General features: G+C 41.3%; 3 protein-coding genes across 6 annotated transcripts in view; 1 reads left to right on the top strand and 2 right to left on the bottom strand.

Moving 5' to 3' along the window:
- Positions 1 to 266: 266 nt before the first annotated feature.
- chrna2b (cholinergic receptor, nicotinic, alpha 2b (neuronal)) lies at positions 267 to 6,039 on the bottom strand. 3 transcript variants are annotated; one of them, XM_011612046.2, is made up of 6 exons: positions 5,860 to 6,039; positions 3,302 to 3,453; positions 2,908 to 2,952; positions 2,714 to 2,823; positions 620 to 1,772; positions 267 to 398 (listed from the first exon to the last, which is right to left on the bottom strand). In XM_011612046.2, the coding sequence occupies exons 1-6, from the start codon at positions 5,924 to 5,926 to the stop codon at positions 273 to 275; spliced, it is 1,653 nt and encodes a 550-aa protein (XP_011610348.2). In that variant the 5' UTR covers positions 5,927 to 6,039; the 3' UTR covers positions 267 to 272. The 3 variants fall into 3 exon arrangements, with proteins under 3 accessions (XP_011610348.2, XP_029705210.1, XP_029705209.1); XM_029849350.1 differs by lacking the exon at positions 5,860 to 6,039 and adding an exon at positions 4,797 to 5,833; XM_029849349.1 differs by having other exon boundaries at positions 2,714 to 2,952.
- A 1,577-nt stretch (positions 6,040 to 7,616) lies between these two features.
- Positions 7,617 to 10,923, bottom strand: LOC115252929 (uncharacterized). Of its 2 annotated transcripts, XM_029849351.1 has the most exons (3): positions 10,726 to 10,923; positions 8,203 to 8,726; positions 7,617 to 8,108 (listed from the first exon to the last, which is right to left on the bottom strand). In XM_029849351.1, the coding sequence occupies exons 2-3, from the start codon at positions 8,718 to 8,720 to the stop codon at positions 7,970 to 7,972; spliced, it is 657 nt and encodes a 218-aa protein (XP_029705211.1). In that variant the 5' UTR covers positions 8,721 to 8,726; positions 10,726 to 10,923; the 3' UTR covers positions 7,617 to 7,969. The 2 variants fall into 2 exon arrangements, with proteins under 2 accessions (XP_029705211.1, XP_029705212.1); XM_029849352.1 differs by lacking the exon at positions 10,726 to 10,923 and having other exon boundaries at positions 8,203 to 8,746.
- Positions 8,646 to 14,582, top strand: part of baalcb (BAALC binder of MAP3K1 and KLF4 b) — a 37,349-nt gene continuing 31,412 nt past the window's right edge. Inside the window, exon 1 of the mRNA XM_003971699.3 lies at positions 8,646 to 8,748. The gene's annotated coding sequence lies outside the window, so the exon portion shown is untranslated. The remainder of the gene's footprint in view (positions 8,749 to 14,582) is intronic.

Genomic DNA, 14,582 nt, shown 5'->3' with positions numbered 1-14,582 from the left:
ATGCTTTTGGACAAGTAATCACAGTTCTATATCAATCAAAAATTAGCATGCTGCTACCATAACGAACACGCTCGGAACCCTGCCGTGTTCGTTTGCTGATGTCACCTCAGATATGAGAGCTGAGCAGTTGATAAATATTTTCAAATTTATTTTTTTTGCCAAACAAGGAAGAACGATCCCATGTGGATAAAACTGAGGCTGGTAAAAAAACAACTCACTAAGCGGTCAACGGCATTTTCAATTTCAAACCTTAATGTGTGTTTTTTTGAGAACTAAATCATGCCAGCTAGCCACGGCGGTAGGAACAGACCGATGGTCCCCAGCAGACACACAATAATGAACATCCACAGGAAGATACGGTCAATCACCATAGCGACGTATTTCCAGTCCTCTTTGACCTGCGTAGAAGTTGGAGCATAAAAGAGGTAAAATTCAATAGAAATGCCATGTGTGGTAAATCTGGATTTCTGAAGAAATTCAACACCATTAGCGGTAAGCAGATGCTGGCAGATGGCAGCATAAAGAAATAAAATACAATACAATAAGTGACTCGTATAAGTTCACATTAGTATATGTTCTAGTGAATTAAGAACAAGAAGTGTATTTCATAGATACTTACGCTGAAGTCGGCGTCCTCGGCCCTCAGATGGTCTGCGATGTAGTGGACCCCTTCCAGGGCACGAATAATGCTGGGTGACAGCAGGAAGGATGAGTCTGATACTGTACTGTCAGCTTTGGTCAGCCTCTGAGCAGTGATTCTGGCTCCTGACAACTGTTTGTTTGTCCCCACAGGCCCATCCTGTTTCTTTTGGCTGTTCTGTTGTGTCGGCGGAGGAGTTCCAAGAGGTCTCGGCGAAGGCGGGCGGAAAGAAAAATAAGAGGTCAGCATTCCCAGCTCTAAATCCTCGTAGCTGTTTCTGTTGGGTTCGTCTGACAGCGCCCCATCCATTAACCAGTTCGCTGAGGTGCTGAGGTAGTTCCCAGATTTGTACCCCGTTAGCCGGCCCCGCCTCCTCTCTGCCATCACTTCCTGCTGGAGCAGCAAGAGTCTTCGACGCCGGCCGTCCGGAGCTGGCCTCCGCATGAACAGCCAGCGCGGGATCAGATCCAGAAAGACGGAGTGGACCCAGCGGGGCATCTTGTGGGTACTGGGAGAGCGATGGTGCACGTTGAGCACAAAGACGGTGATGACGATGGAGAGCGTCACGAAGATCATGGTGAAGAGGAGGTACTCGCCGATGAGCGGGATGACGAGGGACGTGGACGGTATGATCTCAGTGATGAGCAGGAGGAAGACAGTGAGGGACAGCAGCACAGAGATACACAGGGTGATCTTCTCGCCACAGTCTGACGGCAGATAAAACACCAAGACTGTGAGACACGAGATCAGCAAACACGGGATGATGAGGTTGATGGTGTAAAACAGGGGAAGCCTTCGGATGATGAAGAAATAGGTGATATCGGGGTAGATCTCGTGGCAGCAGTCATACTTCTTCGTGTTGTACGTTCCCACAGCGTTGATGATGGCCCATTCGCCGCTCTCCCAGTAATTGTTCAGGTCCACTGTGTTTTCAATTCGCTCCAAGTCAATTTTGGCCTTGTCATACGTCCAGGAGCCAAATTTCATCTTGCAGTTCTGCTGATCAAACGGGAAGAAGGTGACATCGATGCTGCAGGAGCTCTTATAGATGGCTGGGGGGACCCAGAGGATTTTCCCATTGTAGAACAGGTGAGCTTTGGTCATGTGGGTGACGGCAAATTCACCGTCTGCACTGGAACAGCAGAGATCACATGAGTGACAGTGACGGTTACGCATTCCTGCAATCTGAACCGATTAAAAACTTTCTTCTTTCAAACTATGCATTAAAGATCTTCATAATTATCTCCTCTGTTAATCTTTTCATTATTAATTGCTAAGATTATGATAGTAGCATCTGCGGAGTCCTTATCGTTTCATCGGTTTCACACCTTTTCTAATTTCACTCTGAGACTCTGATTGGGCAGCTCGATGGAGCTAAACTTCATTATCAAACCCATCAGTTTTAATTTGTAACCACAAGGAGGATTGAGTAATGAGAAAGAAGTGTACTAATCTATTGAACAATACCCAGAGAAGACAGGGATTTGATGATTCTCAGTATAATGGTTAAAATTCAAAGAATATGTATTGTAACAATAAAGTGTTTGCATTCCTTTTGTTAAAATATCAATGCAATAACACTTAATATTTAATCAGCTCATCTGAAGATGGTGTTAATCATATCCACAAGAGGGCGCCATCCTCAAATAGTGCAAAAAGACCAGCATTTTAACACATGGTGCCGAAATATTTATAATAATCTTTCACTAGAACCACATTACAACTACATTGTCTTACTTATAAATAAACATTTTAAATTTCTATGAGCTGTTCTCTCCTACTTGATACAATTACCTGCTTATACCAGAAGTGAAAAAGACTAGAATGAGGTGAGGCTTTTCTTAATTTGGAACAATTATTGTGAGGTATTTTCAATAATTTAATTCAATGAAATATAAAACACTTCAATGAAAGTCATCTATATGTTAGTCTTCATTGTTTTTGTGCCATTGTGAGGATTAACTGCATCTGGCTTTTAAAATACTCGCAAACTGGTAATAATAGTGAGATTAGAACCTTCCGAGTGAAATATTCTGTTTATTTACTGTGACATTAGGTGTCTGCTGCTCTTACTTGTTGTAGAGGACGATGTCTGGCACCCATATCAGCTCTGATGGAACTCTTATAGACGTCACATTGTCGTAGTCAGATGGCCTCCAGCGAAGTTTATAGTCATTCCACTCCTGGTGGGAGGGGGAGGTTATAGAAGTTATTGATTGTAAACCACTGCTAAAAATAAAGGAATAGGGAAAGCGATGCTTCCAGACCTGTTTCAGCCACACATTGGTCGTCATCATTTGGTTCTTCTCATCCTAGAGACAGAAATATTCTCCAGTGACTCAAAGTCGTCACATCTAAATATATTTTGCAGCCTCTGGAAGTGGATGTAAAATGTTCTGTGATGGGTTTTTTTCCCTGACAGGGCAGAGTAGAGGGTGCATAATCTAGTTTATTTCTGCTAACGTATGTAAAAATCTTCGACAAAGGATGTCCTTGAAACTTGCAGAGTTGTGTACATGTAAACAAACTCCTGGAAGTGATGTTGTGCTCTTCCAAAAACAGAACAGCTTCTGCACAGATGCCAAGTCAAAAATGATTAACTATTGCCTAACTATTGCTATTAAAGTCTTTACACGTGTGATTTTGTTGTTGAACTCTTACCACATCGATGAGCTGTGCGATGGATAGTCCGAACTTGACGATGACCACGTCAGTGACGTTGGGCACGGGTCTGGAATACTTGTTGTAACCAGCAAACAGCTTCTTGAAGAGGTCATCCTCAGCATGCGAGTGGGTCTTCTGGCTACAAAGAACTGCAGACACACTCCTTTTGAATATTAACAAACCTTCCACAAGGACAGGTCTAATATGAGACACAAGAACCACCTGAGCCTTTTCCTGCCTGCTAAAACCCTTCCAGGCCAGTAAGAGCAGAGCGATGATGTATCCGTCCCCCCCCCACACACACACACACCTTTACCGCTTCTCAAAAATGTGATTATCGTGTACATGCAGCTTTATAATAAGCAGCAACTATGCCGCCTAGATTTGCAGCAGGGACGTGGGCTCTAGATCATTTTTCTTTAGGATGGACGGCAGCAGCATGGAAACAGACAGGAATCCTCTCCCTCGGGGATTATCGCATGCACCTTTATAAATGTGTTCAGAGTCAATTACACACATCATTACTTGCTTGTGTTAAGTGGAGGTGAGCTAATTTCTCACCAGCAAGGGGTGTTTATTGTCAAACTGTCTGTCACTGCATCACAACTGATGCATAAAACAATTAAGTGACATGTGAAGCAGAGGGTGAAAGATTGGAGCTTTTTCATCTTCATTTAGCTACTCTACCCTGGCTGCCTGATACAGGATGACGTTCCTGAACCAGCCAAGCTACAAAATCAAGAATTTGAGCTCACGTAAAATGCAAAGTAAATTCTATTTCATAATACTTCTATAAAAACTGTTGTGATCCAAAACAAACCAAAGCTGACATCAAAAACCAATATCTAAGGACGGAGTCTCCGTGCTTTTAAACACATCCTGGATAAGATAAGGAGAGCCTTGGACGTGGGTCGCTTCACCAAGGCCACATCATTATGTGTCCGTAGGTGACTTGTGGTGGTGTTAAACCCGCTGAAATGTATTAACATCCCCCAAACGAAGGATGAGCAAATGAAGAACTATCTTAAAGGGTTTAAAGAGAGTTCACTCCAATACAAGAATATATATTTTAATAAGAACAGATGACTTTTCTTGTAAATAGAACATCTGTAAGATTTTTCTCAGGTCACAAATTCATGTATTCTCTGAGAGATCTTCAGTTTTCCAGGTGTCCTTTTTTGGTGTGGGAGCACCACAAGTGAAGTGTGAAATTGTTTTATTGTGTTGGAGAGAAAGGCGACATATCTACAACTCTTACTCAGTAACCCAAACCAACACTATACATGTATGCGTAAGAAAACTCCAATCTCCTTTGTACGGAACAATCTAACATGATCACATGTGTGGGATTACACACGCATCCCGTGTGTAGGCGTCTAACAAAACATTTAGAATTCCGATTTAATTTTCCCAGGATACTTTGGTCTCTCCTGTCACTGCCATCACAATCTAATTTCATTTGGCAAACAAGGAGGCACAAGAGACTTCGTACCTGTTCGTCTGACAGTCGGGGTGGTGCACGCTCATCTGTCTGTGCATCTGGGACGGACCAGATGTAAGGCTTGAAAGGGGCTCTGCGCTGCTATTGATCAAAGCCTCCTGCCAGCCAGGATCTGAACTGAGGTGACACCTCCAACATCCAGAATGCCTGGCTGCCGGCGTCGGGCTGTTGGCCAAGCCCCTTGGCGAGGGGCGTTTGAAAGGCTGACCGGTTTGGGTGAACCAGTCAGCAGCTTTCTCGCGCCAAAGGCTATTTTGCAACATTGGGCTGTTGAAATGTAATGTTTGCTAAAATAGCAACGCAGAAACACATTTTCAGGGGAGCTGATTGAAATGGAAAGCCTTATTAAAACTGAACTCTCTGATTAGAACTATGTCAGCATATGATTAATTACCTGATTACTGGTTACCTTACTAATAGGCACTTTTAGCTGAAAAATCCATACTTTAAACTAAGGCTACACACCATCCAATGTGACACTGGTGGAGTAAAATGAATAAGGGGCATTCTGCAATGTGAACCATAAATCATCATATGGATGTTGTTTTCATTTGTTTAATCATTGTGATTGCAATGTAGATTGTTTAAAATATTTGCACTGTTACTTTTGAAAGTTTTGAAAAATGCTCTTTAGTGTTTATATTTGTAAACGTCTTATCTGTACCAAATATTGCTAGAAACTCAAGAAAAATGAATGTTACTTAATTCATTTATTTAGTCATTCATTCTATCCATTGTATTGATGTTTTGGATTATTCAATATTAAACTATTTAAAATAGATCGATCAAATTTGACAGTAATTAACTGTAGCTTCAGCCAGCTACGTGATGACTTATCAGAAGGTGAGTTGCATTATGGGAGATGATGTGAAATATAATGCGCAGGTGTTATGCTCGGCGTTTTAATGAATTAAACTTTCATACAGGCAAATCTTTATCCCTTAATACAAAAACAAAAATGTTTTATAGTTAAATATAGAAGTAAAGGCGGTATTTTGGTTTGTGTGGGATAAAGGTATTTAGTTTAGGACAAACATTTTAAAAAAGTGCGTACCTGTCTGCGACGAGAACAGCCAGCAAAGAACAGCCAACATGGAACCGAACAGGTGGTTGCGTCTCATTTTGAACTTTTACGGAAAAAAATCCAACTTCATCGGTGAGTACGGAGGCGGTTCCGTATACTTTCCAAACGGCGTCTTGCTGAAAGCGAGTTCTGTGAGCCAAATCTGTCATCTTCGCACCCGGGAAGCATGGCAGGACAAGTTGTCCACTGCTGAGACGGCGCGCTGGGGGAGACCACGGCGACAGCCTGGCCGAACAGCTCCACGCACACCCTCACTGTCGGTATGTTTCGCCCGCCCCTGCTTCATCCACGACCAGGCTTGAGTTATTCGAGCAGCCGGCCGGCGAGCGATCCGTCACCCGTTGCTGAATCAGGATACAGCGCTGTCCTGCAGGTCACAGTGATGCCCTCATAACACACCGAGGACGCATTAACTCGCCTCAAAAGAAGAAAATGTATTTTCTAAAAGTACTTGTGGGTCCCCAAATGTGCATCATTCACTGTCAGAGGACAAGGCATGTCTGGGAACCTCCTGGTACCTGTGAGAGTCCCTCCTCTTTTTCTCTTTCACTCTCTCACACACGCTCTCTCTCTCTATGTCTCTCTCTCTCTCACACACACACACACACACAGGATAGGATAGAATAACCATTGACTCATTTATTTACTATCATTATTTCTTATAAAAATACATTGTAAATATGTGGCATGTACAGTTTAATAAACCTCTATGTCCATACTGTTTATATCTTAAACAGCTATAGGGAAGACTCCGTGAATTAATATACATAGTGTTCTTGCCGCTGTGCAAAGATGCTGACAAATGCAAAACTAAACATCGCCTTTAAAAGATTCTATAGGGCAATCGGGATGTAAATTATTTTTGGGCCCATTCGTTTTAGTGGTTAAAAGGCAGACATTATGCACCTTCCCCTCTTCACTCGTATTATTTATTCCCAATCATTGGAATTCCTATATAAAATATTAGATTGCTGCATTTTTACGATGCTATCAATGTAAACACAGCTCCTTGTAGTAGTTTTCTCCATCCTCTTGCTGGATTCTTCATTAGTATACATCAGCCATCTGACCTTGGCCCTGTTCTCACCCTGAACAGGGCTAATGCGAAGCGTCTTCTGGAGAAAACTAGGAGAATCATTATTTTGGCTCACTAAGCAAACCTGGTTTTAAGTAAATACCAAGCTTGACCTGAACCTACCTACTTACTGTTGCCACATCTGACCTCACTGAATATCCACAAATGATTCTTGGATAGAAAAAACCAACAAATTGTGGTTATGAGGTTAAAAATTATTTGAAGGGTCCCCGTTTTATTCCAACCCATAATTATTTTTTTGCTGTGCTCATTCAAATTCTTGCACTGGCACACCGTTCACTCTCCAAAGCCACACGGGATCTGTGTTGTTTCTGTGACTGAGAGCTGCTCATTAGTGGTAATGCTTGATATTAGACAGCTGATATTTCCATCCACGGAGGAGGTTAAGTGGCAGCTGGAGTTTATTTGATTATTAGCTAAATTACTCAGTTATGAGTGGATTTTAATAAACTTTTCAGGAAAGGTTGAGAATGGTCAGTGGAATACCTGATTAAATGTTGGTGATGTTGCGGAATTCGGATGGAGTTTGACCTTTGACCTTGTGCTGCTACTGCTCATATACATTATATACCGTACTATGGATGTCAATCACCATATGGTGGGAAATGAACTTCTTGATAGATCTCTTCTCTCTCTGAGTGTTGTTTTCCATTTATCCATGTAACATTTTAATACATGTTCTGCACATTAGGTCTAAAAAAGATGAAGATATAGGTAAGTATGTATATATTAATAGGTGATGAGAAATGCACTTTGTTGAACAACTATTGTAAGATAAATTTGTTTGTGTGTTGTTGTCCTCTGGACCTCACGGTGGAGCTGTAAAAAGTCACAGTCATGACATTGACAGAGATTTGGCTTTGTAATCAGCTGATGTAGCACTTCCATGATTGGCCATTTGTTTATCAGTCTGAAAAATATTTGTTCTATCAGAGTGATAACGTGTTGTAAGGTGCTCAATCGGGTGTAGTGAAATGCAGCAGCTTAGCGATGGATTTTTGCGATGTCTTTCAGCTGTTTGGTGAAAGCAGATTGCAGAACTTTGGAAGAGATCTCCAGTCGGTCAGCGATGCCAATCGTTGCATGAAGCATGTCTTCAAAAGCTTTGGACTCTTCCCTGATTCTGCTCGGAGGACAAACGGACCAGTGAAAAGCAGCAAAGGGTGAGACAGTAAATGATTAACAAGGTAAACTGTGGAATGATGGATTGAACTCACTTCTTCATCCCCGTGAGCATGGCCACAGCTTCTCCCTCCAACTGCTCTTGCATGTCGTCCTCAGCTTTCTTGACCACCTCATGGCAGGTCTTCTGGTCCTCTTGGATGCGGATAATATTTTCCTTGATCACATCCTCGTACCGCTCATCTCCCAGCTCTGCCCCAACAAACTGCAGTAAGTTGTCCATCACAGCCTTGTTTCCATGCTGCACAGTGTGCATATAAGCCAGCTGCTCGTTGTCTGCCTTCAGTCTTCGAGATGAAGTGCTGAAGTGGACTGAACATCTGTCCAGCTGATGCTCAGCCTGCAGCCTTGGTGAAGATGATGAGGAGAAATCTGCTGAGGTGAACCATTCGTGGCTGTTGCTCGTCTTCTGAGGCTCGTCACCCACGACCTGTATTGTGTAGTTGTTGGTCATTACAGAGAACACGTCCGAGCCTGAGCCCCACTCTTCAGTTTGACAGAGCATTGGGGTTGCCATGGATACCCAGGCCAAGATGAAGGCCATCAAGCACATTTTAATCTGGAATCAGAGAGAGGGAGAGGTGAGTGAACCAAAGACCTGAAAATTTTCAGATTCATTTATAAACTCAAAAGGAAGATTTTTACCCTGTTTTCCTTATCATGACCAAAAACGTTACAATGGTAAGTGACATCACACTGACAAGGTCAAGCTGGCATGAATAACCCTGTGTTAAATCTGAAATGCAATGATACAGTTGAGTCATTTATAAAGAATGTATGAGAGAACAGCTCTGTCTCTACCTCTGTCTTTTTCACTGCATTACCCTATGGTATGGATTAAGCAGATGTCACTCAACATAAACTGATTATTTGTTAGGCATAATAATAACAGTATTAGTCCAGCATCATAAATGTCTAAACTATGCTGTTGAGGTGAAGCCTTTGGCAGAGCTCTTTTTGTTGTGAGATGGTCATTTTTGTTTTGTTTTACTGTGACTTTGAAATTATTTTAATTTTTCTAATCTGAAATCCCACTTTAACTCCTTTGTCATGGAAATACTAAAAAAACTACCTTAAGTCCTAAACTGCCTGGTACCAGCACAACTACCAACTAACAGTGCAGAGCAATGGAAAGATAGTAAAGAGGGACACAAACAAGTGAGAAGGAGAGAGGAGGTGATGTGAGACAGGAGGAGAAAGATGCTGTTACTAGAGCAGGTGTTCTCAGAAGAGCTTTGTCTTCAAGAGCTTTTTAAAGGCAGAGAGGTTTGCCCCTGTTCTGAGAGAGCTCTGCAGGTCCTTCCACCATTGGGGAACAGTGTTTGAGATTAGTCTGGATTGCCGTGCCTGTAGAGACGGCTTTGCCAGTCGACGCTTGTGTAGAAGGTTGTGGTTAAGAGGCAGCAGTAGGAGACCAGGTCCAGCTAGTACTCTGAGTCTCAGTCTCTTTGCAGAAACGGACACGGTGAACATAAACTTGTTTTCCATAATACTCCCAGATGCTGTCTTCCTACTTCCTTCATTCCCCACTTAGTGTTTATTTTCGGTGGTGACCTCAGCAGTTGTAACCTAAATCTTCAATTCCAGTCTGTAAAAGCTTTGGACTGTGTTAGAGTAACTAATTTACTTTACTTATTAAATAGCATTTAAAGAAATATACATCATTTTCATATGTTTCTATTGCCGAACCTATGTTTTTGTGAGGGTGAATAATGGAAATGTTTAAACCGAGAGTAGCAGCACAGCATCTTTAAAACTTTCACTTGTGTTTAGACTGCTTGTGTTTAGACTTTAATAAATCAGAACCTTGCCATAAAGTGAAAAAAGCTTCAGCCTACTGGTAGATCGCAGCCAAATGGAGACGTAATTCATCTTGAAATATAACTTTGTCTCTGTCTTCGTCAACAGCTGCAGCAGTATGAAAGTTATAAGTCAAAGGACACTCACTGACATTAACTCAGCGTCTCAGAGAGCTGCTAACAGGCTCAGGGTGCGTCTGTTGTCAAGGATTGGCAGGAGCAGTTGCCTTTGTCTTTGGAAAATGTCTGTGCTGACGTCTGGAGCCTCAGTTAAAAGAGTGTTTGTCTTCAGATTTTCTGTGGCTGCAGTGACTTTTACTGTGAGGGATCTGTCAGTGTGAAGTGACTTTTACAGTCCACTATTTTTGACTTAAATTTTTAGAACCTCTGCTGTCTGCAGCAGGAGGGAAAGACAAGCGTTATATATAAACGTTGAAAATATGTGTTATTAATAATGAAACGTTATTATTATTATTATAGCATGTAGAGGTGTTAGAATAAGGCTTTAGAGCATCTACAGCTAAAGTATCTGTGTATGTGTGTTTGACAGGTGTCACAACGCTCATGCTTCTGCTTCCTTTTATAAGACAATATAGAAAATATGAGGACTTGCATGCTTACAGTTAGAGTTAAAGCCATATGGACACATATCTATACAGGCATAAACATGTACCGGTACAATGAACCTAAATAGAAACGCGGTCCTCACTGCCCTTTAAAAGAAAGGTTTTTCTGTATAAACCCTGAATCCAGACTTACCACTTCCAGCGATTTTTACTGCTACCTCCACTTGTTCAGACAAGTAAATTGAGGCTCAATGTCTCAGGACTAAAGAGGCACTGAGAACTAATTCTCACTACTTGCTTTACTTCTTCATGTCACAGGGAGGATAAAAAAAATGCAGACACACGAACACACAATTATGGTTTGGCTGGATGTCTGGTTGTCTGTGTTCCCCTGTCTGCTGCTTGGAGGGGAGGGGAATGTATTTAGAAAAGGCAGAAACTCAATGATTTCTTTCTTTGCAGTGGAAAGAGGGGCTGGCAAAAGGGGGAGTAATCTACTTCACATCTGTGGGCTCTGGTGGTATTCCGGGTTTCACATGCACTACATTTCCTGTTTATTCTGAACGCAACTCTGAGGTATGCGCTTGTGAGTTTACGGGGAATAAGACAAGTATTTGCGATATGCAAGAGTTATTGATTATGCAAGCATTTGACGTCACTACTGTCATCACATCGACTTCCTGTTGATCTAAAGTGCCAGTCTTTGTCAACGTAATGTTTTTCTTTGCCAGGAGCATTACTTTCTGTACCTCAGAACCAACCAGATGGTCTCTATCAAGCGTCACAATGATATGAACTCATCAGCCTAATGTACACATACATCAGGAGTGCTGTTTATAGCCCTTAAGGTTAAGGCGGCATACGGGGACTGTTTTTTCCATTCTCGATGTAAACCATGTTACCAAACTGGCCACGAAATCCTTGACACATCATGAATTTTTCATGAAGTTCACAATTATGTGGCTAGAAAAAATGTTTTACTGGCTGCTCATCCAAATATTACTTTTAAATCTAGATTTAAAATGACAAGAGTGTTCTTTTAAATGGGATCCTGAGACAGATGCACATCAATATACTGTCTGTTATGGTTTGAAGGATATTTGTGCGAAGAATATTTACTCACATATATTTATTCTTCTGCTGTAGTTATAGCTGTATACAAATGTTTTTCCCTGTGGGTATATGGGTCGATCTGTGGGTGTCAGAGTGCATATTTGTGGTGGTGTTTGTTGGGGGGTGGGGGCAGAGGGCTTTGCTCAGGGCACTGGCAGGTTGTCATTTAAAAGCCTCATCATAAGCTTTTAGCAAGTGGTTTATCCAGTGTGCCGGTAATGGTGTGTGTGTGTGTGTGTGTGTGTGTGTGCGTGCGTGCGCGTGTGTGTCTCTGTGTGCGTGTGTGCGTGCACAATATCCACTGTTTTTGATCTATCGGCCTTGTTATGGTGGACAGTCTTGTGTTCCTAACAACACAACTTGTCTGATTGCATGTTGTGCACAACTGTGTGTGTTCCCGAACCTCATTAGTGGTTTGGTGGAATGTTTGTTGGGAGATTAAAATGTGAGTTGTCTGGCTGAGGTGGTTTTGCGGCGCTTCTATAATTTCCCTATTTAGAGGTTGACTTTACTGAGGTTATGTATTTGGAGTTTTATTATGTAATTAATTACGTATGCTAAAGCACTGGGGTTTCTTTTTTTAAATCCATTCTGATCAAAGAGCAACTTTTTCTTTTTTTATCATTAATGAGATGCAGATTTGTAATATTAGGGGTTAAGATTCTGCGTGTAGCTCGTTTGCTCCTTCCACTTCTGTGTCAGCAGCTCCCGTGTCATAATTGCTTGAAATTAATTCAAATTCAAATTAAGAGCACCAAAAGAATTCACCCACCAATTTTGATGGAGTGTAGAGAATCAGTAATATACCATGAAAAACACTGACCAAGAAAGTCTTTCACTATATTCTAATTGACTAACACCAAGTGCACCCCAAGGGCTGTTGGTGACCAAAACCAAGGACTTAGTGCTCTATGCAGCCACTTCTTCACAGCAGTATGCAGACAATGAGCACCACAGCGTGTTGGTGCTGATAAACTCTCCTAATCCACTCTGGGAGTGCATCACAGTTCTGGATGCTTCAATTATTCTGCAGAATTGGCATGCCAGTGTATCCATGCTCCATTTTACGGCACAGATTAGGGAGTTCTGGGAGTAACAGCCAGGGGTTTAAGATAACATTCTCTCTTTTTTTAAACTCCGTCACGTGTCAAACTGCAATTAATAACTCTATGACTGGATACGTTCTGTGAAATTCAGGGGCGCTGCCTGTCAATAATCTGTTACAGTGACAAATTTCTTGACCCATGGCCTGACCTCAAATAGCATTTACCAACAAAGGGCGTTAATAAAGTTGAAATGTTGTATGAGGCAGCTGAGCAGTCCGAGACTTTCTGGTTAAAGAAATGTTGCTCTTAAAACTCCCAATATTTAGTTATACCTTTGCTTTCCATCCTCAATCTTCTCAGGTGTTTTGGTGTGGGATCGGTGTTTGTTCTGAAATGGTTGCCATGCCCTCTTGGCATCGTAAATTCTTTCCAGGATCGGATCCATGAATCAACTGTCTTTTGCCTGCCGAAGAATGCAAACATGTGGTGTGTGTTTTTCAGCTTTATATTTGCATTGGAACAGTTGTGAAACCAAATATTTTCTCTCTCTCAATGCTGGCTAGGGCTATGCTCACATAAAGTACCAAAATGAGCCATGATTGATCTCTGCTGCCTCTGAGAAACTGGTGCCTTTTAATCTCCTCCCAGCTCACAGGCCCACACATCACAAGGACGGTAAAAGTGTCATCAGCCAGTCAGCAAAGTGCACACTGCAACTCGAAAGGCTTTTAAGTCAACACTGTTATTTAAACCACGACCTATTTGTTATTTAAACCTACCAAGGTGGTAGGTTTAACCTGATGATATTGATCAGTCACACTGACACTAATACAACTGTACTATGTCTGTCTGAAACTTTTTAAAATCTAGATACAATCCAATTAAATATCCTTAAATGGATACAAGATTACTGGTTAGAAGACTCAACTAAATGTAATTAAACAGACATAATCACCCATTTTTGCTGCTTCCTGTTCCTGGAGACCATGGAGACAGAATCGATTATTCCATAATGGAATTGATTGTGATGGTCCACCCTATTACTATCAGGATGCCACATCCACATCCAATATTATTATCATTTATCACAGTGTACACAAGGAATGTACAACATATACTGTATGTACATGTAGCAATTATATACTGTTTTACATTTATTATTATATTAGTTTATATTTATTTATAACAATCCTGAGATGGCTCTTGTAAAGTCGTCAACTTTATTGTTCAGTTGCATTATCATTAAAAAGTTGGACATCTTCCTCAGCACTGTTCACTGATCATTAAATTTAAATTGAGATAATGCACTGTTGACTCCTCGCTCATGTTGCTCTGCGCCTTCTATCGATTTATCAAACAGACGTGTTGTTGCTTTAGAAGTGCAGACTTTCAAGGTTTAAAGTAAATGAGGTGTCAGATGTCGCAGTAGTTAATTTCAGTCCATGTGTGTCAGAAACTCGTCTACAGTTTTATGGCCTTTGTTTTTGCTTATTGATTTTCAAAGCCTTGCAGCGGTTCAACTGAACCAAATTTTCATGCTTATTTTAAAGAAATGTACAATGTGTATAATGGATGAGGTTTTTGTTTCACTTCATACGCACCCAAGTTTCCATCAGGTTTATGCTGTCCGACGTATCGATGGTACCACTGGTTCCTTGGCAGTAAAGAGATAATTACTCTTGACATATTCAAATGAAAAGGAAAAACAGAAAGCAACATTGGCCCAGTCTATTTATTTTTAACTAGTTCATCAGCTAAATGTTTATATGTCTCTTCTCATCCCTGCTTATTTCCCTTTTAGCAGCTTTATTCCTTAAGTCTATTCCTGGTTGTAGATTTTCTAATATTTCTTTATTTCATTCTTTCTCTTCTTTCATAATCTTAATTTCTA

This window comes from Takifugu rubripes, chromosome 16, assembly GCF_901000725.2.
Source record: "Takifugu rubripes chromosome 16, fTakRub1.2, whole genome shotgun sequence".
Lineage (NCBI taxonomy): Eukaryota > Metazoa > Chordata > Actinopteri > Tetraodontiformes > Tetraodontidae > Takifugu > Takifugu rubripes.
This window is presented reverse-complemented; position numbering and strand designations above follow the sequence as displayed.